This window comes from Centroberyx affinis, unplaced genomic scaffold, assembly GCF_046629955.1.
Source record: "Centroberyx affinis isolate AG114_WGS23_722 - 3 ecotype Tasmania unplaced genomic scaffold, CSIRO-AGI_Caff_v1 ptg005062l_1, whole genome shotgun sequence".
Taxonomy (NCBI): Eukaryota; Metazoa; Chordata; class Actinopteri; order Beryciformes; family Berycidae; genus Centroberyx; species Centroberyx affinis.
Genome location: NW_027282497.1, coordinates 633,574 through 660,988, shown reverse-complemented (window position 1 = coordinate 660,988; position 27,415 = coordinate 633,574). Strand labels below are relative to the sequence as shown.

The 27,415-nt window shown below is 46.2% G+C and overlaps 1 protein-coding gene across 1 annotated transcript; it reads right to left on the bottom strand.

Annotated features, from left to right (window-relative positions):
• Positions 1 to 173: 173 nt before the first annotated feature.
• iqsec2b (IQ motif and Sec7 domain ArfGEF 2b) lies at positions 174 to 26,676 on the bottom strand. The gene is made up of 14 exons (XM_071545809.1): positions 26,213 to 26,676; positions 9,267 to 9,558; positions 8,776 to 9,093; positions 7,413 to 8,464; positions 7,082 to 7,243; positions 6,743 to 6,865; positions 6,440 to 6,606; positions 5,741 to 5,880; positions 5,422 to 5,547; positions 5,180 to 5,279; positions 4,832 to 4,993; positions 4,431 to 4,625; positions 4,131 to 4,180; positions 174 to 3,793 (listed from the first exon to the last, which is right to left on the bottom strand). Exons 1-14 carry the CDS (start codon positions 26,674 to 26,676, stop codon positions 2,615 to 2,617), a joined length of 4,530 nt encoding a protein of 1,509 aa, XP_071401910.1. The 3' UTR covers positions 174 to 2,614.
• Positions 26,677 to 27,415: the final 739 nt, after the last annotated feature.

Genomic DNA, 27,415 nt, shown 5'->3' with positions numbered 1-27,415 from the left:
CATTATACCTCTTGCATATCTCATATATTTGCATATCTCATCATGTTGACTTAGTTATGTCATAATTATGGCATGCGTTACGTATGTTATTATTATGACCCAAGTATTTTTGAGTCATAGCTCAAAATGGTGGAGGCAGGCGTCCATATTATATAAAATATAGACACAGACTGTTTCACTGCAAGGACACTTTTTAATTTATCAGAAGCAATAAATATTCACATCTCAATTCTCTATTCTTTCAGTACACATAATACATACACAAATGAAAATTTTGAAATCTATGTTTAAAATAATATCAATAAGCGCTCTGACATATAAACACATTTAGGCTTTAATTTTTATCATGGTAATTCACTCTCTCACCTTCAGTCTAAAATAATAAGAAAAAAAATAAATCAATATTCCTCAATATTTTGGCCAACATCTCCTATCCCAGTCCCTCTCTTATATGTACATACTTAGTGGCACTCACATGCACACACCTGAATACAGAATGGGAGTCATTTATCCCATAGTAATTGATAAGAAGCCTATGTATAATATATAATATGTACATTCAGGTTTATACAGTACAATCCATTCAATAAGTGCAGATATATTCATGCAAGAAGAGCCAAAAAGGACACCATAAAAGGAATAGGCTAGCCAACACATACCCCTAAAAGCTTACATACCACATTCTTGAATCTCTCCAAACATCTTGACTCGATCCTTTTCTGTTTAGGTCTTTGATGTTTCTTCTTCTTCAGCGTCTCTCATTCAGTAGCTAGTTCCAGGGACTTCACATCCTAAAGCAGCCTTCTCTCCTTTGTCCTCACCCGCACATCCTCTCTTTGATCAGAATATAACTTTCCCTCAGTAATCAGTGGCACTGGTGCTAATCCACATCAGTGCTCTGTTACAACCCCAAAAATCACAGTAGCAAAAAGGGATAACACATACAGGAGGGCCCACTGAGAAAAGGGGTAAGATGTATTTTACATTCTTGACTCTTGTTATGTTCTTAAACAAGAAGCCCGTTCAGTAGGATGCTGAGGTGTCAGAAAATCTAAGAAGAGGTCTCTAAAAGTGTTAGGAGAGGGAGGATTAGAAGAAGGCCATTTCTGACTTAAGACATCACATGTGTGCAAAACCACAAAACCTCATGTAAAAGCGTGCTTATTCAAAACATAGAAAAACACGCAATGACTAACTTTTAATGACTGCGAGGAAGTGAGCACAGGTGCCCTGTATAACTGGGAGGGAATGGCAGCTTCCTAAGAGGAATCTGGGCCATTTTCCAAAAATTCCATGGCCAGATTAAAGCCCTTTTCCAATACTGGGAGCCTTATAAAAAAAAGTAAACGATAAAACATTAACTCAGGTCCCCTTTCTGATTGCAGGTTTTGTAAATCACCTTTTTAAGAAATTGTGCCCCTGTTTGCTCACATTATCTCCTCAAAGAAAAATAGAAAAGGAGGAATATAGTTGGTGCGCAAATCTTTTTGAACAAAACAGTCCTGAATCTCAATCATTATTTTCAACAATCAATAATAATAATTATTAAAAAGAGGAACTCAATGGAAATCATGATACTATGGAAATAAATCACACTACACATATCATAAGACCCTCATGTGGTTATCACAGACTGAGGGAATTACTATATGTGCATATACTCTCTATAACCATGTACGAACATCTGCTGATATAATTAATCACTGATCAAAACAATTATTGGACAATATTCATCATACTCATAGCAGGTATATTATAATATCGATACAACAGCAAAAAGCTTCAGAAACATTCAAATATATTATTGTTTGTATCATTAATTCCCACACCCCACAAGGAATGCATGTAAATCATTATGAAGCCACATGGCCTCTGTTGACATGTAAAAGACCATTGAGCAAAAGACTGTCAGAAAACCGTGCACTGGTCATAAAAGTTTAAGACAAAGCAAACATATCTGAGGTCTACATTAGAAAAAGATGCCTTTCAGCAAAGCAGAACCTGCAAGAATGGACAGAGACATCATGAAGCCAAGTAAATTATTGCAAAGTCAAGGGACATTTTTTGCAACTCTCTGCTATGACTGTTTACAATGCCAAATCCCGCTGGAATGTATTTGGTGGTTTAGTCTTTTTTACATCCATGTGTAAGCAGCTGGTCTCTCCTATGGTCACCTTAGTTCCAGTGTCGCCTTACCACATGTTGGTACTGTACGTGTAAACAGGCTCCGGCTTATGTCTCGCACAGACTCAACTAGACTTCAAACAATTAAAATTGAGGCTATATACCCATAGATTTAGTTTCAGCTTAAGTTATATGGCTATAGATTTTGTTTGATTGTGTGGGAGTGTGTGTTCATGTGGATGTGCCTGTGTTTCTATGTGTGCTTGTTTCTAGGATGTGTGCCATTCATCTCCAGCTGTGCTTGCTGTCTCTACCTACATATGCGGGAAACGGAGGTGAAAGTAACAGAGACGGAGTAAGCTGCGTTTCCTCCTGTCACTAGTGCCGCTGCTGTTGCTTTCCGTCCTAGAAGACCTGGTCCTAGCCCTGGCCCTGCCCACCTCCTCCACCCTCTCATCTGACCTCTGACCCCTGTAGCCCCACATCCTGCTCACACCACGGTGCTTATCCGGTTGATAGGCTTGGATTTGGAGCTGCCCCCTGTACCTGTCGCTCCAGCCCCCGTCACCTGCGGCCCAGCCTGGGGCTGCCCTGGGTGCTGGGGGGGGAGAGGGGAGAGAGGCGTAAGAGGGGTAAGGGGGGAGGAAGGGGGGGGTAAAGGGGAGTGCGGGGGGGGAGGGGGGATGGAAGAGAGAGGAGGGTACTGGGGCAGATACGGGGCGGCGGGAGCTGCGTGATGGGTATTGACGGAAGCGGAGGGTTGCTGGTGGGGCAGCGTGCCAAAGATGAAGTGCGTCTGGTGGGTGGAGTGGATGGCTGGATGTGGCGTGTGCACGTGTCCGGGGTGGGTGTGGGAGTGTGCGTGGGGGTGCGGGTGGGAGTGTGACAAGGTTAGAGGGGGCTTGGTGCCAGGGACGCCGACCCCTCTGACAGAGTGTATGGGCTGCGCGTGGTAGAGGGCGAACTGTGGGTTCTGGGAATGTTGGGAGTGAGGAGAAAGGGGGGGTGGGCAGCCCACCACCATGTTGGCGTAGCGACCCGGAAGCCCATGCTGGGAAAGCTGGGAGAGATGGGCCAGCTGCTGGTGCTGGACGTGTGTGGGGCCAAGCGGTGGGCGACAGGACAGTGGGCCTCTCTGTATAGTATGAGGGGGCACGCCTTGCAAAGGGGGGGGGACAGTTTGGACGTGGTAGCGATGGTGATGGTAGTAGGGTGGTGGTGGCTGCACGGTGCCCGCGTGACAGTACTGTGCATGTAGGGCCTGGATCTTGGAGGGCCCCCCCTCCAACTGGCACAGAGATGAAGGGGAGTGAGGAGGGGGCCCTCCCGTAGTCGGTGGGGGGACAGGTGCGGGGTAGGGTGGCCCCGGTGGAATAAGGGGCCCCGGTGGTTTGGCGCGTTTGCTGCCGAATAGGGACCCCAGGAAAGAGCCACTGTTGTTGTTGCTCCCCCCAGGGCCGCTCCCCCCTCCTGCTCTCTCTACACTGCTGGAGACTCCCCCAACTCCTGTCCCAGCAGTGGTGTGTTGCTGCCCCGGCCCACCCCCCACCCCCGTCCCGGGGCTCAGGATGGGGCGATGAGGCCGGTAGTCTTCTGTTCCGTAGCAGCCAGGAACCACACCTGGCACTGGGTAGCGCTGGTGAGGCTGTGGGCTGCTAATGATGGAGCCCTGGGAGGATAAAGTATCATCATAGTTTAGATGAATCACTGAGGCATGCAATTCAGTCTCTGTGACGACTTATCACACACAGGAAACATCTGTATCTGGAGCTGAAGGTAAGGACATGCTCGGGCATTTTTTTGAAAGCACACGGCCATGCACAAGGTGTAAAGGTCACTACAAGCACGTGCACACCTACACATGCATGTGCACGCTGACACCCACGAATACACACACATACAGACACAGAGCGTGCTGAGGAAGGTAACGACTCTTTATAGCTCTAGTAAAGGGAAATGCAGGTCTGTTAAAGGTTACAGGTCCACATCTACCCAAGGAAACTTACTTCCATGGTACTGTCCAGAGAACCAACACTGTTCCTGCGACCACGTTTCCCTGCACCCCACCAGGAAGAGTCAGGTTAGCAAAGAGTGGAAGATCAGAAAGTTTCATAAGTTTGTTTTTGCGTTGTATGAAAAAGATATAAACTGCATAAGCTGCATCTGAATGACAGTGATAAAGTAGAACAAGATGTAGCAATAAGAAGCAGAGAAAGAAATTGTTGTAGAGGCTCTGTTACCCTATCCAACCCAGCTGACAGGAGGGAAATGGAGTTGACCCCATTGCTGAGGTGTTGTTGTCTCACCTGTCTCCGATAGGTCCCTGAGAGATGAGCTGAGCGCCGTGCGTTTGAGACCCTCTCCTGGTGAGTAGTTGTCATCAAGGCTGGGCCTTCCCAGAGTGCCATTCACAACATCACTCTTCACACCTACACCTCCTCCAACCACACCTCCAGTCAGCAAGCTGGGCCGCATCACACCTTTCTGTTTCTCCAGCTCCGCTGTAAATAAAGACAGAGGGCACAGGGGAACTGAAAATGAGATGGAGACATGCATGAGAGGATCTCTAACAATAATAATCCACACACCAACAAACACTGTCGCCTATTTCCTCATAAACAGAACCATTACTGTAATCCCTGCAGAACATCATTACACCTCCTCAAAGTTCAAGTTCACAGTAATGACCAGTAGATGGGGTGCTTACACTCGACTCTATATTTCTCCATCTCCTGCACCTCAGCGATACTCTCCCTGAGGTCGCTGACAAAGCGGGTGCGGTCCTGCTGACTGGGTGCCATGAAGACGATAAGCACCTTCCTCTCCCCACCCAGGACAGCTGAGGTCAGACGGATACCGTGAGGGTAGTCTAAGAGATGCAAACATAGGGAAATGAAAATCCAAATGAATTACCAATTCAATCTGCATGCCATGATATTACATGTGTATTTTTTTAATATAGATGACAATTTAAACAAAGGCTTATTTATCATAGACTCAGAAAATGAGGGGAAAGAATTATTGAAAGAGAGTTAAGAATTAAGTGGTTTCTCACATGAGTTCTGGAACATGTGGACTTGCATCTCAACCAAAGGGAAAGATTGTCTGAAACTATACGTCACTGAGGTTTTCTTCTTCTGGAAGATCTTGGTCACCTGATGTGCAGCATGGATAGGAGAGGAAGGAATTAATTGCTACTGACTTTGAATGTCGGCCTGACATTTTTACAGGGCCCAACCATTGACATTAATTTATTAATAGAAACATATGCCGTCTCTAAAGTGATGAAACTCTTACCACCAGAAGGTCATTAAAGAGGAAGACCTCCCGTTGATGCACTCCTGTCCTCTGAGGTCTGTTAGGGTCCGGCACTTCATAGAGCTGGCAGCAACACACCAGCCTACGGTGGGGAAGGGACAGCACCTACACAAACACACACAAACAGTCCAATAAAATATTATAAGATCTCTTCACAAGTAGTGAAGTCATACCATGCTATAACATGGCTCTACATGTCGCCTTGTCCAGTCACAAAATGGGGCATAACTCCAGGCCCTGGTTACAACACCATCAATAAACCATGTTATGATTTGAAAATTTGACCCAGAAAACTCACAGGCTTCTTGCCCACAATGACTCTCTCCACCGCCTGCACTTGGGACACATGGTCATCATTGGTCCGCAGTTCCCACTTCTGAATGCGCTGGTAGATCCCAACCAGCAGGTCCCTGGGTATATCCTGACCATTGTCTACTCCTTGGATGGAAACAAAGAAAATGAATGATCAGGAAATGATAACATTGCAAGTCAAATGCTTTTATTTTATGCAAAAATATAATCCAGTGAAATTTACAGTTTTCACACACAAGAGGGAGCCAGATTCATTAGCAAGCCAGCAAAAGCACTGCAAAAATATACACCTTATTAATTTAATGGACACATTTTTATACACACATTTATATGGACAATCATAAAACACATAATATATGTATTGTAATTTTATATATCCTTATATATCCTTATGTAGACTTTTACATAAACACAATGTGTAAAAGTCCCATTACACTTTCTGTGTAAGAGTATATAATCCATATATCCATATAATCCATATTATCCATAATCCATATTCAAGGGGACTATTACACATAGTGGCCATACAAAAATATGGGTCTATGGGATATCCAACAAGATGTTACATCTTTGACACTGTTTGATATGTGTTTTATGATAGCCTGTATTTAAGTCTGTATCAAGTCAAGTTTTTAGAGTGAAAGTATAGTGTTGTGCAAGTGTATTTTTTTCTGTTTAGCAGCACCTCTCAAATTCTTGATGAAATCCTCTATTTTCATCTTCCTCTCGGCTTTGACGTTGGGGCTGTACATATCTGTGTTGAGGAGGATGATGGCAAAGGCCAGGATGAAGATGGTGTCAGGGTTCTGGAACTGGCGAACCAGGGTCGGGTTGCACACACAGTACCTCTGACTGCATGAAGGACAGAAAAATATGTTCAAACATCAACTTTTTGGTTTTGATACTGCAGTCAAAGTAACTGGAATTCAGTGTATCTTCTGCAAACACGCAGCCAACAGTAAACCCACGGAGTCCAACACATACAAACCTGAAAGCCTCTATGAGCCTCTCTACTTTCTGGGCCTCTCCTTGAACTCTAATCTGAGCCTGGAACTTCCTCAGGGCGTCATCCAGGTCCATACCTGAGAAGTCCATCTCATCCACCACACAGCTGAAACACACGCAGCAGAGGTCACAGTCATGCTAACGTTTCCTATTCCACACCATGGAAACCCATTCAACTTTCCATACACAGTAGATCATAAGTCATGATGTCACATACCATTACATACCATGCTTGTGTTCCCTTCCCATCCCCCATGTAATACAAAGTCTTCCAAAAATCATACAAATTATCTCCTTCATTCTTTCTGTCTCCCATACTCACTCTAAAACATCCTTGTTGAATTGTTTCTGTCGGTTTCCCAGGAACTCTCCAATCATCTGCCTGCTCAGGCCCTTCCTCTCCAGGATGAAGCGAGCGATCCCAACTGGGGTGTCCGATACAAAGCCTCTCTCTATCAGGTACTGGATCCCTTTCTCTGGCTTCCTATGGCCGGTGAAAAAAAAGAGAGAAACTTTCTTAATACAACTTTCCAAGGTGAACTGTATGATCACATTCAAGATCGTTATTGAAGTACTTATTTTTGCATATGTGGCATCACAGGAATCAAAGGTACTCCTGAGTATTAATATCAAAAGCATCCTCGCAGTCTTACTTGTTGAAGAGGTTAAGGCCAATGCGGTACTGGCGTCTCTGCACCACATCATTATTGAAAGGTGGAGAGTCCCAGCTGTGGCGGCTCTCTCTCTGGTAGGTCTGCTTGCCCAGAGGAGGCAGCGGCTCCCGCAGGCTGTCCTGCGACGAGGAGCCAGAGCTGCAGTTGACCGTCTCGTTGGAGTTGGTGGTGGAGTTGAGCGAGTCGTTGTCTCCGTCGGAGCAGCACGGCTGCTCCAGACCCCCGGGGGGCAGAGCTGTGGAGGAGGAAGAGGACAGAGGGGTGGTGGGGGGCTGCTGGGGCGAGGAGGAGGAGGAGGGCGTGTCGGGGTACTGATGGTGGTGGATAGGGTGGTGGTGATGGTGGTGGTGCGCCACGTGGTGAGGGATGTGCGTGGGTATGGGTCTGCCCGGGGCTCGGGTCTGACCCTGGGCGGCGGCTGTGGAGGATGGGCGAGTACCTGTGTTGGGGGAGTGTTTGAGGGTTCCCTGCGGGGAGCCGGTGCCAACTCCAGGCTCCTGCTCATAGACCAGCTGTCTGCTCAGAGAGCCGCGGTCTGAGCGGTCGCTCATGTCCACCGAGCTGTCGCTGGGTGGCTCGATGGTGAGGAGGGGCAGATGGGCACCCCTCAGACGATAGTCCCGACACTCGGTGCAGGGGGTGCTGCGACGACTGTTACTGCTGCCCCCTCCCTCGGTGTCCCTGCTGTCCTCACGCCCGCCAACACCACCGCCGGGGCCCCAGTACTCTGTGTCCGTGCTGCTGGGGGCCCGGTCCAGGGACAGCGGGGAGGAGGGCATGCAGTCATCCATGTAAAGGGTGACATCGCTGTATGAGGTGGCTGTGCTGTCCCCATGCATGCTGAGTCCTCCTCCGCCACCCCGTGCTCTTTCTCCCAAACCTCTCTGGGAGGAGGGGTTGCTACTGCTGCTCCACACACACTCCCCAAAGTCCTCGCTGATCCCCCCGCCCTCTCTGCTGCCCTCCTGGGAGTCTTCGCGACCCGCGCGGCAGGTAAGGGCGTCGTCTATGGAGTCAGCTAGGGACTTCACCTAGGAGGAACACACAGGGGGAAGACTCAGTAGGATTGAATGTACAGGGACACTTCCAGTTCCTTCCTACTTTAGCGTCCATGACATTATAATACATGTGTTACATGTCTGAAATAGATGTGTAATACTGTAGGTCTTTACAATAATATGACGGTTTTGTTTCCCATCAATTAGGCACTGATGCAACGTGATAGTGTTTTTCCATGGTTCCTTCATAAAACAGTGTGTCACCAGCTTTATCTTAAGTGTTTTTCTTGCAAGACTTTGAGGCATGGTCCCATCAGACAAACAAAAACCCATAATGAAGTTACCTGTTTTGAGAAGGAGTCCTCTAAGTGGGTGTAGTCTCCAGGCCGGTCTGTGTCTGGGGAATGAGGCGGTCCGATGGCCACGCTGTGGGTGAAGTTGGTCTGCGTTTGGGCCTGCTGCTGAGGCTGGCGCTCGTCAAAGGAATACTGCAGTCTCATGTTGGACAGGATGATGCGGCGCGTCATGCGACTCTCGGAGGCGGAGCTTCGGAGGCGCTCAAAGTTCTTGTTCATGCGATACTGGCGGAAGGCCGTCTGAATGATTCTGGCTGCTCTGCGACTTACGAAGGAGCCACCGTACTTTCTCTCCAGCATTTCCACCTGGCAAAATGGAGAGGGAGAGGACATGAGAATGAGGAGGAAGACTGATTAAACACTCTGTCTGGATGTGTTGTATCCATGAACCCCACTGAAAGGCATCCAAAGAAAATTTCCTTTTTGCTGAGGCTCATGATTTTTTAGGAAACATCAAAGAACACAAAAAACAATGATACCTTCTTATCCTGCAGGTCTGTTGAGAGCTCATAGCTGTCTGAAAGGGCCTTGCATCTCTTGTTTTCCTCTTCCTCTTGTTTGCGGAGGGCCAGGCTGGCAGGCTGGTGCCGTGTCCGCAGTGCCCAGGCCAAGCTGGCTGAGCTGGAGGCCGCCACACATGGAGGGGCCCTGGGGCCCGGGGGAGCGCTGCTGCTGTCACTGTAGCGCTCTGAGCCACGCAGGTAAGGGGTCTGGACGTAGGAGCTGTCTGTGTGGGTGCCTGTCTCCGGACCCTGGGAATCCCCTTCCACACTAGAGGAGGAGAGGTTGAGAGGTTATTAGATACCAGAGTTCAGTATAACTAGATGTGCAGTGTTAGTTTTGAGGAGCTCACAGGTGAGGGACTCACGTGTAGACATTAGAGCGGCGAGGAACTAACCATCTCTTACTGGATCTCATTTGGGAAGAGCGCCAGACACAGCGATATTAGAACGATAGACTTATATATTCTCCAGTATCTCTCGGATAGATATAGTATTACAACCTGTATTATTATGCCAGTTATGACAGTGCCCTCATGTAATGGGAACAACCCTCTCAGTCATACCTCAAACAATAAAATATCATGTCATATTATGTCATCAAAATCGTGTGAAAAGGTCTCTGCCCTCTATCTCTCCTCCCCTTTTTGACTCAAGTTCAAAGCAAATCCCAGGAAGAGTTAATATACTACTGACTTTAGCCAGGCCTACCAGTGTTTATGCCCTCTCTCTCTCTCCCTCTCTCTCTCTCTCTCTCTCTCTCTCTCTCTCAGTCTCTGTCTTTCTCCAAGTCTCTCTCTATCTCACCAGAACACACTTGAGCAGTCATTAGCCACTAACACACCCCGGCACTGCCACATACCAGTAACACCATACTGACAGGAAAGACCAGGTTGTTATATTAACAGCCGGTGTAAAACAGCCACCTGTAGCTCGAAGAACGCTATGAAATTTTGTCAGACAAAACACATGTACAAGACATCTCCTCCCACAATCACTCTCACTCAGTCTTTCTATTAGCAACCAACTAAGACTTGTAACCAAAATCACCAGTGGAATTCAACTAAGTTCTTCCTATTTACAGTGAGCATAACAAGATAATCCCAAAACGTATCAGGTCTCAAGTAAGTCCAAAAATCCTCCAGTGTCCTGCTAAGTATTTTTGCCCATGACAAACATCCACACAGAGTCATTTAGTCAGTCTTTGGTTTGGTGAACAACTGCAGTCACATGCTCCTTCCTACATTTCCTCTCTGTCTTTATGCCGCACCCCCTCCTGTCAGCTGTGCCCTGTCCCATAAGGAAGAAAGTAGAAAGGCAGGATCAGGGATGTGTGGGAGCCAGCCAAGTTATGAAGAGACATTTACATTCAGCACATGAAACAGGCAAACCTTGTGGCAAACCATTCCCGGTGTGGTTTTCCCGTTTTGCATTGTATAAGCCCTGCATCACACATTAATGCGGATGAAAATAGGACTGAGACTGAGACGCTGTTGACTTTATAAGGCCATATTGCTGTGAGCTGTGACCTCCTCCCTCTCTCCTTACGCTGTCGCTGTTCCGTTGAGTAGCAGGGATTTCCTGTGTTAGTGTTGAGCTGGTAGAAGATATGACAACAAGGAAGAGGCTTAATCGAGAACAAAGAAACAAGTCATAGAGATTTTAGTTTGTTGCCATGATGATGTTGTAACTGCACTGCGGCACTGTATACCTAAATGGCAACACCTCATGTCAAGGCCCATGCCAAGATCTGGAATATCAGTGGAGAGAAAGAGGAAAATGTTTTACAATGCACGCTCTTTCAACAGGACATCCTGTGCCTTCAAGTAATGCATGACCTGGCTAAATTATTGCAGAGTCGAACAACAACACCAAGAGCCCCTCCATTATGTTGCATAACACAGGATCGGGCCCAGTAATAACAAGGCACAACTCTGACATCTACAGGAGAGTATTATCACCACAGCTAATTTCAGCGAGTTTGCAGTGTTTGTGAAAGCAAAATCCATACATTTAGATTCATAACCAGGGAATTAATCACAGCATTAATATCTGGTGTTTGTTATAATTTTTTGAGCAAATCAATAACTAGCAACGAGTTATTGTATACATCTCAACCGCCTCTTGAAAACCTTTTTTTCCTTCATGTAGCATCGTTTATCATTCCTCCTCCTCTGCTCCTTAAATAGAGAAACTGAGAAGAGGGAGGGGGTTGCTTGGTGACGGTTGCTGTGGGACCTTTGTGGGCGGTGAGGCAGTTGTTAGGAAGAGAAGCGTAGTTGCCATGGCAATGTATTGACTGTTATCACCATTTAGGTGGGTGTCGAAGATGCTCTACAGGTTGTGAATGACAGTCATCATAAGACTTGTCTTGCTATGAAAACAAATCAAATATCACAATATATCTGTGCAGCGTAAACCGTAGAGATACAGCATTGTCTAAACTAGTTAGCCGCATTTCTTAAAAAAACAGAAACCTAAATAACCACATCTTACTTGCTAGGTATTTATATGCTGTCTTTGACTGTAAGAATAGAAAATCCTGTCTCCCTTAGAGCTGCTCAAGTTGCCCCTTTTAAGGAATGGAAACTAGCCACATGAGTGTCTCTGTCGAGTGCCAACAGGTAGAGACAGACAGGAACACAGCCTTACTGTAACTCCCTGCCATGCACATCAGCAGGAGCAGATGGTATTTTCATTCAACGGGCATCATCGTCATCATACTGAGCTGAACCCAGAATACATGCCACTCAACATTAGGGAGCCACGAGCCTGGTTTCATATATTTGTGTGTGGATATCCAGAGCTAATTCTTTAAACATCCGTGGTCTGATTTTACCCCTGCATCTTCTTAGGCCCCTTCTCCTAATTTCAAATATCATTAAAAGGGAAAATCCGAAGATATAAGACACTTCAGGCTTGTGAACATGAACAAGTGTCTCCCAAAGTCAACTCCCAAAGAGTCAGTTCTACTTCCGGTGAATGGGAGACCAACTATGTGGCTGCTGTGACAGTATCCACAGTGATTTTCATTTTTTATAAAATCTTAATAAAACATTATAGAGTCCACAGTCTCCAATTCATTGTATATGTGCAGAAAATATCAGAGTCGAGGCTTGATTTTCTTCTTTTGAGCCTTGGGAGACAGATATTCATATTTAAAGATACATATGAAACTGCCCAAGATCATTAAAACAATTGACACAAAATAAATGAAATAATATGAATTCTGTTTCAGCATGGATTCTCCCTGTGTACGGCCCTACATCCCACCTCCCAGCGAGCATGAATTAAACATGACTTTCATTTCATTTTGCCCGCAGCAAGAGTGCGGCAGTAATAAGCGGTGAGAGACAAGGTGAGGATGATATACGAGTAAAAAGTTTGTTGTATAAAACATGAGTGCGGCCATATCGCAGCTGGTATCTGGACCTCATTATTTATGTAAGGAACCCTGTATTCCTGTTACAGTGCCATGGAGAGGTTCTCTCTAGCGGCTCGCTCATGAGGACCAGCCCTGCGTTTTGCTACCTGCAAACATTTAATTGGAGCTGAAACAGATGGTTGGAATCTAATAAACAGGAGAGTGACCGCTGACAACATGACAAGAATAGAGGAAGTGGGCAGAAATTGAGAAGAGTGGCGCGGGGGGAAGGCGAGAAGTGAATGGAGGTGTGTGCAGCGAAGTACAGTGTTAACTCCATGCAGTCCTCTGCCTCCTGTCCCTCTCTCATACATTATTGATGTGCTGTCAGTGCATGTGTGTGTGTCTGTGTGTGTTTGTGTGTGTGTGTGTGTGTGTGTGTGTGTGTGTGTGAGAAAGAGCCAGCAGTAGGTCTGACGGTGCCATCGAACCCACAGCAGGACATGGAGACTGGGAGATTAACTTCTCTGCCGCCTGCCATGGAGAAGCCAATAATTGTATTGATCTGTCTGTTAACTCATTTCTGACTGACCACAGACACACTCATAGTTATCTCATATCCCTTCTCCTCTCTCTCTCATAAACCTTTGTGTCAGTTTTACCATTCGTCCCCATGCTCTCTCCCTCTCCCACACATAACCCATGTAACACAAATGTGGAATGTGAATAGTAAAAGGAGCATCAATCCAGACAGAAGCTCTCATCTTGAAATGGAGATTCCCAACATACAAGAAATCAAATAATGTTCACCATTACTTGGGGAACTTGAACTCTATTGAACTCACAAGAAAAGAACTGCAGCTAAACCGATGAAGGCCGGAGTGTTAAAAAACTTTTCGTTCATCATGAAAATAAATCTTATGCTGAAATACGCTGTATTCTCTTTGTCAACTATGATCCTGTTATTTTGAATGGCCAAACTGAATGGAAACAATCAAATCATTCATGGGTCAGATCGCAGCATTCCTCTGCCGCCAACACACTAACTGTGAGCTTCCCATCACACACACACTGTTCATTTCATTTTTTTTTTTGTCCCAAAACCTCAAGTTCAAAACTCAAACAGGCTTTGTGGTCTTGGTAGAGCGTTGTCGGCACAGGCAGATAATATACTCTGTGTCACTTCATGCTGAACCCAATCAAGTAATTAGAAAGCTAAAAGCCTGGTATTATTGTATTGTGTGCATGGCTGAAGAGTGACAGTAGGAAATTGGCACTGCGGTTCTGCTAGGGGTTTGTAAGCATGTACATATCAGATACTCTCTGTCACTGAGCCACATGAGAGAATGAAGAGATAAAAGTCTTGTATGGCTGTATGTGTTTCCTCAGGAGTGACACATGACAGTCGAGCAGGTTGATCGGTTCAAATTTGAAAGGTATGTGCTCTGTCATCCAAACAGCATGTCACACTGTCACACCATTTGTTATCACACTCTCTCCTTCCACTTCATTTTCACCCCGCCCCATTTGTATCTTTAGAAAACATATGACATGTGTTCCTAAAGCCCCTCACTCACTATCACCACTGTTCACTCAACAGACACAATTTACCTTTGGAGGCTGTCTTGCTATCTGCCATAGTTTCTCAAAATGGTTCAAAAGGTCACTTACATCGTATCTACATACAGAACACAGACTAGACATATGTGGAGATTATGTTCAAGAGCTCTTACAGACCACATGTCATGGGCACTACATCACTGCAGTGTGGCAAAGACTTTCAGCGGCAAACACTCGAGTGCAGCAAGTAAAGTCACATGTTTCTGGTATCAAACTAAATGACAGTTTGCAAGTTAAAGAAAAGTGGAAAAAATGCTGAGTTCTTACCATGCTGCTACTGTCAGAGAAAGGTCCCACACTGACTGGTGGAGCGTGATAACAAACACACCCTCTCTCTCTGCCTCTCTCTCTCTCTTTCTCTTTCACACACACACACACGCAAGCACACACACACACACACACACACACACTTTCACATTCGCTCTTGCTCACCCTGCAGAGCTGTACAGGCTACATTCTTGACAGTCTTTTTGATGACTATGAACTTCCCTCACCCGGCCCATCCCTCTCCCCTCCACCCTCCCTGCCCCAGTTCATTGACACACACGTTTATTACACAATACCAAACCAAACAAACACACGTCACAACACAGCTGATATCAGGAATAGACAGAGAGATACACATGGAAGCAGTGCACTTCATTTATTAACGACTGGGAGGAGGCAGGCAGAATATCTAAGTATTGAGATGGATGTTGTTGCCTCTTTTCCTGTCAAACCTCACCTTACTCAAATCTTAATTTATGGTTACCTTTGCTGTACTGCATACAAAAATGCAACTGAAAGTGACACACTGGCAACTCACTGACGCAGTTGAGATGGATAATATTGCCTTTAGTAGGAATGGACATTGGAAAGTGAGACAAAATCAACATAGATGAAATGGGCTTGGAGGGAAAAACTTGAAAAATACCACTGGTCACAATTGAAAGAAGTGCCCATCTGTACTGCATGAAAATATGATCATATAGTAATTTTATGTAATGTGTAGTATTATGAACTTAAAGGTAAGATAATTATGCCCTCTGTTGTTCTGTAGTTTGTACTGCTGTGCCATGTATACTCTATAAGAAGTGCCTAAGTACTGAGGATTGCCTGAGAAACAACGGTATCGTTGCTGTCAGGTGAAAACCTTGTAAGTCCAATTTTGATTTTCATGTTTTAACTTCAACTGAATGATTACATGCTCTTCTATAGGTTGAGAAAATTCTACAATCCTTATATTTATGAAATCTTTTCAAAAACAAAAATGCATCGTCGTCAAGCTAAAAACAAGGTTGTTCCTAAAAAGTTGACATTTTGGAGACATCAGGTTTTCACCCAACAACAGCAATATAGTGTCAAGTAAGTTATGTAAGATACCGATCGGTGATGTTCACATTCATGAAATAAAGATTATGCGCATAATACATTCAATATGTGTGTGTGCTGGAGGTGGTTATGAATAAGGTGGGTGTGTGTGTGAGCAACATTCCAGTACGACTGAAGCAACACAAAGCACAACATTATTTACACATCAAACAATTCACTTGCAGACATCCTTATCACTTCAAATGAAAGAAATTAAATGCCTTCGGCAACTAGAGATCTTTATTTTGGTTATAATTAAATTAACAAGATAAATCTCTTAAAGGTCTTGAATAAACATGATTCAACATACTGTATGTAAACAGACAAGGGAATAAACAGCAGATATGTATGAACAATCAAAAGTAATTATGTTAAACAAATCACATACAATAAATCTCTTTAAGTCACATAGGAGCCTAGCTTTTCTAACATTGAATAATGGTGGGAGATGGGACTGTGTAGCAATTTGCACAGATAATAAATAGTGACTACTGAGCACATCCGAACTGACATGACTCAACTAGTACGTCCAAGATAAGCATGAGTGTGACAGTAATGAGCAGACAATGGTGATACATCCTGACAGCTTGATATGGCTGAGAGTAAACAAGAAAACAGTAAAGAAAACAGAGTGAAGACAACATCAAGATTATTTAAAATGTAAATCAGTGGAGAAACCATATGATACATGAATAAATCAACCAATGATACCACAAATACTGACTGTCACAGTGAGACTAGAAGTTGCATGCATCTCTAAGACTTCTATCTTCCAGCTGAAAGCCAGCTACGCTCGTTGTCTTTTTTAGTACACAGTGAGGTCTCCGTTTTCTGGCAGTAAAGTGTGATAGTCTTTTCACAGGTAAAGTGACTCGTTGTGGGGCCAGTCACACCTCGGCTCATCGAGAGGAGGGGCTACTGCAGCCTGAGGCAGGGCAACAGAACTGATGGGCACCCTCATCCTCATCCTCCTCTCTTGGGAAGCAACACGGATGAGTCAAGAGACAAGCAGATAGACAGACATATAGACAGACAGACAGAGGCAGAGCAAAACAGAGAGAAAAAGAAAGAGGAGGAGGACAGAGAGTGGAAAAGAGTGTGAGACAAAAAAGCACAGAAAGCAGAAAGGCAAACTGGTGAAAACGTGACAGGTAGAGTTAGCGAGAGAGGGCTGCGTTTTCAGTTAAAACAGGGATAAAAACTGTGATGAACAGAACAAGCAGGCATCTTCATAAAAAAAAACAGTGCTTCCTGTATACTTTGGGTTCAGTGCTTATGGATATTGCGGCCTGTCAGCGCCATTAGATGGCAGTGTTGGAGCATCCTGCGCTGATGTGTCTGAGAACATCAGCTGTTAGATAAATGAGAGAAGGAGAGAAAGCGGGTGAGAATTCACCAGGTTCACTTGTGACTCAGTCCACCTCAGCCCCCTGTCTTATTGAAGACGACTGCTCTCTCTCTCTCTCTCTCTCTCTCTCTCTCTCTCTCTCTCTCGCTCGGTGAGGAGCTGTGCCTTCTTCAAGCTGGTAGAAAAGGCCTAACTCCCACTATTAGTCATATCTGTGAGCAGTAGCAGACTAAAGCACAGGCTCCTGGTAAGGATGGAGAGGAGAGGAGGGGAGGAGCGCGACACTGGAGATGAAGTGAGGACATAGTATTGTGAAGTGGTTCAAGTGACACATGTATAGAGGCAGACAAGGGAAAAATGTAAAGAAGGTGGCGGTGACAGTCATGTACATGGACAGGCTGCTATGGGAAAGAGCTGTTGTGATCTGGGGGTTGATGGCAAGCCTTGGGATTCTTGCAGGTGACTTGCAAGGCTTCTTATGGGGGTTTAAGGTCTTTTTTTGGGGAGGTGGGGGGGGGGGGGGGGTTACTCACTGTACTTGAGGCCCTGTGGTGGCCCTTACCTGTCCTCCTGCTGTAAGTTTTTGTCAGTGGAGGGGCAGCAGTACTGATGGAGGCTGACGAAGCTGTGAACAGTCAGACTGGTGGGGAAGAGAGTGGCATAGGCAGCGCTGGCCGCCGCAGTAGGGGTGGTGGGAGCAGAGATGGGCTGGCCTGAGAGAGACGGCGGCCTGACACTTGACAGAAAGGAACGAGAAACGGAAGACACACAGAGACACAGAGAAAGCAGAGAACAGACACACAAAGAGTCAGCGCAAAAAAGCAAAGATGAGAGAGAGAGAGAGAGAGAGACAGACAGACAGACAGAGAGACAGCATTGATTTGAGGCAGCACATTGAAAGTGACAAATCATAGAGCGGCAATGGTAGCACGAGGAATGACACACGCAGTCAATAGGAAACAGGATAAGAGGTAGATGTGTGACAGTTTGCGCAGATTGCAACGACACCGAGGCAACTAACAATTCAGCTCCTGACAGACAGCCTTAGCTTGTGCCTATATATGACAAGGAGCAAGGTGAGAAGATACGATACGATATGATACGATATGATACGATATGATACGATATGATACGATACGATACGATACGATACGATACGATACGATACGATACGATACGATACGATACAATACAATACGATACAATACAATACGATACGATAGGCCTTCATTTTTTCATTTAAAAAAAAAGAAATACACATCATACACAGGGTAGACACACCATCACATTGAACATAAAACACGTAATCACACTACACTCCGTCAGGGTAGTTAAATGAGAGAGAGGGGATTAATATTCTATAAATTCCAACTACTCTAATGGATTATATAACCTGCTATCAAACTGGACTACAGAGTTCTCTGGTGGATCCTGTATGAAAATGTGAAACCACTCTGTGTAATGCATGCAAAAGTGCACATGCAACACAAAAGCCTCTCTAAGTCTTTCGATTAGCCCTCTACTCTGGCTAGAAATTAGAGTTGTTCCGTTCTGCAGAATGTGAGTGAGCAGCTGAAGGGTGAGCAGTGGTTCAGATTAGCATGTAAATGGCCAGCTTCTCACTGGAGCCAGCTGCTGTCAAGGACACACAGTCCCTGTCATTTTAGCGTGGAGACACACTGAGAGGGGCAGGGGACGGAGAAGAGAGAGAGACAGAGAGAGAGAGAGAGGGAGAGAGGGAGAGAGGGAGAGAGAGTTTTATGGCCAGTTGTGCCACCTGCAAGATAAGACAACCAAATAGGATCTTATGTATTATTTGGTGTCACTGAAAAAATAAATGTTTGCACTGAGGAAACCTGTTTTTATTGGAAGCTAGAGGCGATACCCTATTCATCCTACTGATCGTGTAAATTGAAATACAATTTATATTTGACAGGGTTTCAAATTGAATGACCAAATCTGAAGGTGGCAGGGTCGGAAAAGACATCAGAGCAGCACATTGCACAGGGTGGTTAGCAAGAGTTAGGGGTTTCCAACCAGAGGAGAATGAGAGCGGTTAAAAAATGAGTGTTTAAGAATATAATCATGTAGGAGGAGCGCTCGTTTGCTTAGCGCAGATGATAAAAAGTTCCAATTAAATGAGAATAACCTGTCAGCGGCTGTTTTAACGGAGGAAGAAGAAGAGCTTCTGGTTCATTCCTATTTATAGAGATTACATGGAGGTTATGCGTGCCTGGATAAGACGGGTTTTGCGCTGAATTTGAGGGCACAGATTCAATATTGCCCTAATTAAAGGCCGACACACACTAATATGATGTGACTCGTCAATGTTCCTTCATGTCATCGCAATACATTCGCAACACGGGGAAGAGAAACAAAATAATAAAAACGAAAATAAGCGCATTGACCTGTTCAGCTCTGGATGAAGACGTGAAGAGCAGCAGAGGTGCGGTTATGTAAGACTGAGCCATGCTTGTGCACACTGTGTTGTCCTACACTGCCAAGATTTGTATTTTACCAGCTATTGCCTCCTGTTAAGACTATCCCCAGCATGTGAGAAGTGTTGACAGCCTCATCTAGGATCTGATTTGTGCTTCATGAGCATTTATGCTAGAATCCCTGAATACCAAAAAAAGACAGACGTATACACACATACGCACGCTCAAACACACATACACACACACAATGCCCCTATCTTCCCCCTCCTCCTCCTCCTCCTCTTCCATAGAAAAATAAAACACACACGCTACCCACACACCCTGCTGGTGTGTGCCCACTGGAATGTATGCGTAGCTCCCCTCCCTCTCTCTGCCTTTTTCTCTCATTAGCAGGCACACACAGAAGAATACACGAGAAGACAAAGAGGGAAGATCAAGAGGAACGTGCCAATATGGCAAAAACATAAATCAACAGAGCACAAGGATATTGGTGAAGGGCAGGAGCACCGAAAGTCAAGGCTAAAACAAAAAAGAGGCACACTGAGAGAACGTATGAGGTGGTGTGTATTTAAAGCGGTGAGTCTCGAGGCCGGAGGGAGGAAGAGGAGAGTGGGAGGAGAGAGAGCTACATGAGAGTGGGAGAGGTTGAACATGGAGGAGGGCAAGGGTGAAGATAATCAAGAGAGGTGGAATGGAGGGAAGACTGATGGAGAGAGGGGGAGGAGGAATGCGAAATGGAAATAGGATGTGGAGTAGCGGTTGTTGTGAAGAGAATCAACTACTTCCTCCAGCTCGTACAGTGGCAGGGGGGTGTCAGTGTGTAGGTGAGTCTATCTATAGAAGAGCGGGGAGAGCGGGAAAGCGACTCACACACGGCGATTACGGAAAGACATCACCTGTGCTGTCATAGCCGTCTTTTTTCGGCACGCCTAACCACCTGTTTCATAAAGCGAGCCCAGGCGCACGGTCAGAGAGCGCTCACCGTTCTCCGTTCACATCCACATGATGCCGATGGTGGAGCCTAATCTACCCAAGCCTCCGGTTCAGCCGTGGTACGAGCCACTTCAAATCTTTGGTTTTGCCGATCTCGCCCATTGTCTACAGATGAGCGTGTGGGAGCGCACTGCGTCATACCACCTCCAGTGTGCGACCCCCTGACTCCTGCTGACAAAGAGAGACGTTTGATAACCACACTGCGCTGTGTTGTAGCCCAAAGTTAAGTCGTTTTTTTCATACCCGCCCCACCATCCCCCACCCAACACCCCTCCCAACCAAACCCCCCCACCCCCCACCCCCCACCTTCCCCTCCCTCCCCCCCACTTCCCACTCCGAGCGTGAGTCTCCTGCTGCTTGGCAACAGTGCGGACTGCCTGTGTGGGCGTTTGGCGCTGAGTGCCAGGCGAAAGCGCTGACAAGGAGGGGCACAGTTACAGTTACGACTCGACTACGCACACCAGCACCTGCTGTACCCTGTGAGCTTGTGTGTGCGCGCGCTTGTTTGATTTTAACATCGGCTATGATTCACCCAATCAAAAAACAATTAGAGTTCATTTGAAGGAGATGGGGGAGAGGCGATGAAGAAGGACTAATTCAAGGAACTGATATGCCTGTAGATCACCAAAGGGATATTCTGTGAAGTCTGGAACAGATCCTGTTCATAATGCATGACTAATAGTCAAAGGTACGCAGCTGTGGAAGCTGTATCCCAACTTTTCAATGAAAGGGGACCTGGAACCTGTGATAAAATAGTCACACCACTCATCTGTCTTCAACACGTCTCCTCCATCCCCATCTATCCATCATTCAATCCTGCCTCTGTCTTTCACCCTGCTCCTGCTCCCACTCCTACCCTGTCTTCTCTTCACTTCTCTCCCTCTCTCTATTCTATGTCTCTCGCCCACAGAGTTCTTCACAGAAGAGCTCACAGCGTTCCCACGGTAACCAGTCTCCCTATTCTGCTCCGCAGAGCGTGCACACGAGTGTTTGACAAACATCCCGCCTCAAAGTGCCACTTATCTGCATTTGAATAGGAAAGAGAATGAATAAAGTAATAGCTATAACGGCCCCAGAACCGGGAAAAGACTGCGGAAGAGTGTACCTGTACGAAAGCAAATCCAATACTGACACGGTAAATGGCGGAGAGAGTGTTTGCACAAGCGGTGGAACCGATGTGTAAAACTCCAAACACTATGGCAGGGGTCATGATTAGATCCACAGTGATGTTTAACCCGCTGATGAATGGGCAGCAGGCTTAGATCACAAACCCTCCTCCGTCCCCCCCGTTAATAACAAAGCAAGAGTGCTAATCTCTGCTCTAATTTACCGTGGCTGTTGTTTGGGCACGATCGTTATCTGCACACAGCTGCCATTTTAACAGAGCAAATGAGTAACGGAGGGCCACGGCTGTTCCGAACTGTCTACTGGCAGGGGACAAGAGGGGGGAGAGGAGGAGGAGGGAGGAGGAAGGAGGTTGTGTCAGGGTGTTTAGCTGCCCCCCCACCCCTGGGTGTAGGTGAGGGGAGCTGGAGGTGGAGGGAGGCGGACAGAAATGCAATATTGTAACTGCCTTGGGGAAAGCTTCACAGTTTCCACAGCAACCATATCTTTCGCAATACTGTAGAATCCTGGGCCAAGGACATTTCACTTCCTGTGAAAAACTTTACTCTGTCTGCATCAGTGGCATTCACTTGTCTCTTCACCGCTTCAAGAAGGATATGTGACGGTATGCACTGATAGACACTTAACTGTGTATGCTAAATACAGAATGGTAGCCATGTGATGTGAACGACAGAGGGAAAGCCATGTGACGTGTGTGTCTCAATAAAAACAAACATGTCCGCTCAGACCTGAGGAGGCACATAGACCGTGTGCATGGAGCGGAAAATCCTGAGTGTCTCATTGTGCTGAATATGACCATGTGCAGAGAGACCCAAGGTCATTGGTCAGGCTGCTCTGGAGACAGGACGCGGGCGCTCATGTTTCATTGGGCAACTGAGATTTGACAGCATGTGACCTCGTAAATCCTGAATGACACATGACTGAATGCAAGTATAGTCCTCAATATGGGAAAAAATATGATGTACTGTATGCACATATGAAGCCGTGAACACTCACACTGCACTCAGATTGGGTGACTGGAAGGATAAAAACACCACCCACATACATTTGCCTCCCACACACATCCATCATTTAGATTTACGTCAAGCAAAACCGCATCATGGTAATCATTAGCAACATTCTTCTTGGACAATATTTTAAATTGTAAGAATTCTCATTGGCCAGGCTTAATCTACTATATCTTATGAAATAGACAATATAGAGAAGGGAGAGCTTGACTTGAGAGAGCTTGAACTGCAGTTGCCGCTTCAGGATATTTTTTTCTAGAAAGTCATGGCGAGTCCAGAGAGAATAGATTATCTTCCATCACATCACACAGACTGTGTGCAGCAGGTCAGTATAGGCTCAGCTGAGCTTACCCACACATTTGCCTGGGGCCGACATTTTTTCTCTAAGTTGTAGGCCTATCTGCACTATCCTAGCTACTATATCATCTAGAATACTATTCAAAATGCCTGAATGCCTGCCACCGTTTATCAAGTTCTTTGTTACCGTGAGGGCACAGAAAACACAATCAATCATCTAATCAGTGAGGTTATATTCCTTCACTAAATAGAAGGAAAAAAGAGAAGGGTGAAGAAGGAGAAATGAGGTAGGAAATGAGAGAGAGAAGAGCACAAAAGTAATTTCTGCAGCTTCTCTGAGTCATATCTGCAGCAGTGGGAAACAGAAACAGCGAGGGGGAGACAGAGTGAGTGTGTGTATGTGGGTATGTGAGAGAGAAACAGAGAGGAAGAGGGGGAGAGAGAGAGAAAGAAAGAGAAAGAGAGAATGTGTGTAGTGTAGAGCTATACAAAATTAGCAGAATTTGCTTCCTGTGAAACAAAAGCCCGTCACCATTCTCCACGTTCCAAAACAGAATTAACGCCAATTCAGAAAGCAGAGAAGCACATCCCCGACATGCCCTGTGTGGAGAGGGAGACGGATGGAGGGAGGACAATGACGGAAGAAGAAAGAGACGAGCAGAGACACAAGCACCTTCACGCTGCTCCTTTGAGAACACTCCCACCATGACAGGGAAAGTGAAGCGAAAGGGGGGGGGGGGGATAGCTAAGGTCCTTTTTTCGGTGTTATATAATACTGCTCAGTGCATCAGCAACACTCGCTCTGTCGCCGAGACCTCCAGCTGCCCCGGCTTCTCATCCTATGGAGCGAGCCGCATGTATGTGGACACAAGCTTTCACCCATGCAGCGAGAACCGTCACATCGCTCCAGCTATGACGGTCTGCAGGGTCACATTAGCTGTCTAATAATGGACATCCCAGGTGATCTCCTACACACACACACACACACTCACAAAAGAAGACACACACACACACACATACACACATGCACACACACACACACACAGCAGTAATTATCACCCCTGGGCCAGCGGTAATTATACTCTGGTCACACTAATTAATCTCTCATGCTCCTTCTGTGTGCCTCCCTCCCTGTTTCACACATTGCGTGCACTCACACACACTTACTCACACAGGCACATACATTATACAGAGATTTGCACACACACACACACACACACACACCACAAAGGCATGCAGACTTACATGACCTATCCCAAAATAACAACAAAAAACATCTGCCGCACTCGCACTGTGCTGTGGCGATGCCCTCAACGCTGCTGCTTCTCAGAGCAGGGACTTGACGTCAGATATCATTTAACCCCAAGGCCTCAGACTCTCATTGTTCACACTGCCATTAACGGCGGGGGAAAGGGACAGAATAGGGTGGTTATTTGGGACAGCTGTTTGTGGTGTACCGTTGGGAGTGGACAGGAGCTACTTTGTTGCGATGCGGTTGGCGCACGGCTCAAAAAACGGCGACACAGTTTCTTGCGTTTCCCCTGTCTGGAATCAAACGGTACGTGAGGCACAGAGAACATAGGGCAGCGATCAGGACTCCTGCTGGAAAAACCAAAACTAATTGGACAGAAACAAAGACAGATCTCTAAGCCTTGCCTACTCTGCCCCCCACTCTCCTCTCTTCTCTCTCTCTCTCTCTCTCTCTCAGCCGCTCTCTCTCTCTCTCTCTCTCTCTCTCTCTCTCACCCTATTAACAGATGGCAAATCAGTGTGTGTGTTCCACCTTTTCTCTTTTAGAGTGAGGCATGCTGGGATAAGGTCGCTCGCTCGCTTTCCTCCCCCTTGTCGTCTTTTTTCCTCTCTCTGTCCCTCTCCCACACCTTCCTTCTGTCTCTCTCTCGCTCTGTGATCTGAGCCATATTTAGAGTGGCATGGGCACCGAAGAAGAAGAAATTCATGTTCTTATCTGAGCCATTATCAGAGTAGAGGTTTTGTCACTGACCTAAGCTAATAGGCCAGTGTTGGGTTAGGCTGAGTCACCGCCAGACAGGGACAATATGGCTCTACTCTTTATTAAATGTGACACTTCATATGATCCGCTTGTCTGAGTCTGGATCCAAATCAGCTGCAATCGCTACAGGCAATTAACAAGGGAGGATCGGCAAGATCTACATTTGCAATTCATCACTGCGTTTAACACCCACATAAATAACTAATATGTGCTTCTGTCTAATGACTAACTCGCCCCATGGGATGAGAGGGGGGGGCAGAGAGGCAGAGAGTGGAGGAAAAGACAGCTCTAATCAATAGGGGATTTGGTCAAGTCTGAACCAGTCATTGATGAGGGGATTGGGACCATAAGAAGACAGACACAGGGAGACCATAAACCATAATCCAACTAAGTAATAATTGCTAAGATGATTATGTCTTGAGACATTTTATTGCATTCACAAGGGCCAATGGTTTCTGTCACTAAGAATGTAACACTACATTTCACTATGGTCCTTTAAACATGAATTGCTGCCTACTCACAAAGCTTAATGCTTCCAGAACAAAAGCAGTCTCTGTCGGCGCGTGCGTGCTTGTGTGTGTGTGCGTGGTAAAGCAAAAAGGAGGACAGATTTACTTGCTGTTTGCCAAAGCTGTGTTTGCAGCACTCTAACTTCAGGTCATCCTTGAGCTTCAGTCTTTGGGCAAAAACTCTCTCTTAGAAACCAACCAACCTACAGTTCGGAGTGACTAGCAAAGAAAAACACACTTTTAGCAAATAGTGGGTGGATTTTTCATGCAAGAGGGCTTCACCGGTCCAGAAAGTTCAAATCAACACAAAACAGAGCCATAACCCTCCTACTTGGACCAGAGTTTTCCTCTGCACACTACTATACAACTCCTACGCACCTCACATAATCGACCAAAAACATCCCCTCGCACAAATCAAATCCCCTCACAAACAAAATCAGCACACACATGCGCGCACACACACACACACACACACACACACACACACACACAAACACACACCATGCTTTAAATGGACACCTTGAGCATTTACACCAATCTACCCATAATCCTCCAGCACTCAGCATATTTCCTCACAGTGGTGTATTAAAATATCCCTTCTTATGTTTAGCCCCATTACTGGGAGGATTAGCTCTCATGACTGGAAATTCATCTGATCCATACAGCCTGTCATTACCTTATCAAACGTTAGATATTAGACTTCTGTAGACCATGGTCACCACTACAGCTTCCAGCATCAAAACATTAGTAAGCAGCAACATGAACAAGATCATTGCAGCTCCTGTAAAATGAGATGAAGCCGCACTGATCATCCCTTGTTGGCTCCTGGGTCAAACCGACAGAGGAGGCCTGTGAGAACTTACTTTCTGCGTATGGTGGAACTGGTGTTGGTGTCTGTGCTGTCAGTGCGTTCCAGCCTGTCTCGGTCTCGCTCGGTGGTAGAGGAGCCGCAGGACAGGCCTCGGGTCAACCTGGTGTGGGTCCTCCTCTCCCTGCTGGGCACAGGAGTCGGGGCAGCTGGCACCGCTGTCGCTGGAGCCGGTGGGGCACTGCCATTCCCACTGCCGTTGCCACCGCCACTGCCCTGATGGATGGGGAGGGACAGCGGCTGGCTGTGGTTCTGCTCGGGGGGGTCAGAGCCGGCGGGCTGTGGTGTGCGCTCCAACCTCAGGTCCTGGTTCTCCTGGCTGACCCGGTCCAGCTGGCCCTCCAGCTCCTCGATGCGCCGGCGCTGGGTCTCCAGGAGCTTGGCCTGGCTCTCGATGATGTTGTTGAGCTCCAGGAGGTACTCCACTGCCCGGTTGGGGCTCTCTGGGCTGGTCTCCATGGTGGGAGCCCTGCCTCTAGGGTATCACCACTGCCGCCACCACCGCGGTTTCGCCCCCGCAGGGCCAAGATCCACCCCCCCCACCAGCCCTGATGAGTGGGGGGGAGGGAGGGACGGACGGGGGCTCTGGTGATGAACTATGAGCTTCAGAGGTTCAGAAACAGGAAGTCACAGAGATAAAGATATAGAGAATTTCAGAAAGACTACATGTCCCCAAAACTTAGGGCAGAAATGAGCTGATTATAGCCTCTCAGTATCCATTAAAAATGTTGCAATGCCAAGAAGAAAGTTCAAAGTTCAAAAAGAAGCTAAAGACACTATTGATTGTCTGGTTTCCTAGAGTCATTATGAGCATCCTGTAAGACCATGCCGAATCAGCACAGTGCAGGTCCAGTGTTTGGAGCATCATGTTGGATTGGAATTCATCAACCAAAATCTTAAAAACAGAATGAGATTGGTTGGGGAGGGGGATGAGGTAGGGAAGTATGAACTAAGATTTAATATCATAAACACCATTAATGAGCTTCCAGCATTGCTTCTACAACTCTCTGAGCAACTCCACCTTACGAAAGAAACGGAGGAATAAGTGGAATATCGATCTACCCGCTGACTTTTGACACAGTGCCCTGCTCGTCAACTTAAACCCAGTTGTGATATCAGTTTTGGAGCCACGTTTTGTTTCATTCAAAGACAAAGCGTTCGTATATTCTTTCCCAAAATAGATCAGTCATCCTCTTGC

Excerpts from the sequence above, each read along its gene's own strand:
- iqsec2b (XM_071545809.1), bottom strand. The coding sequence starts at position 26,676 with ATGGAGACCAGCCCAGAGAGCCCCAACCGGGCAGTGGAGTACCTCCTG. Across the intron at positions 9,094-9,266 it reads CAGACCTGCAGGATAAGAAG|GTGGAAATGCTGGAGAGAAA; the intron begins GTATCATTGTTT and ends CCATTTTGCCAG. Across the intron at positions 5,881-6,439 it reads TTTCATCAAGAATTTGAGAG|GAGTAGACAATGGTCAGGAT; the intron begins GTGCTGCTAAAC and ends TTTCCATCCAAG.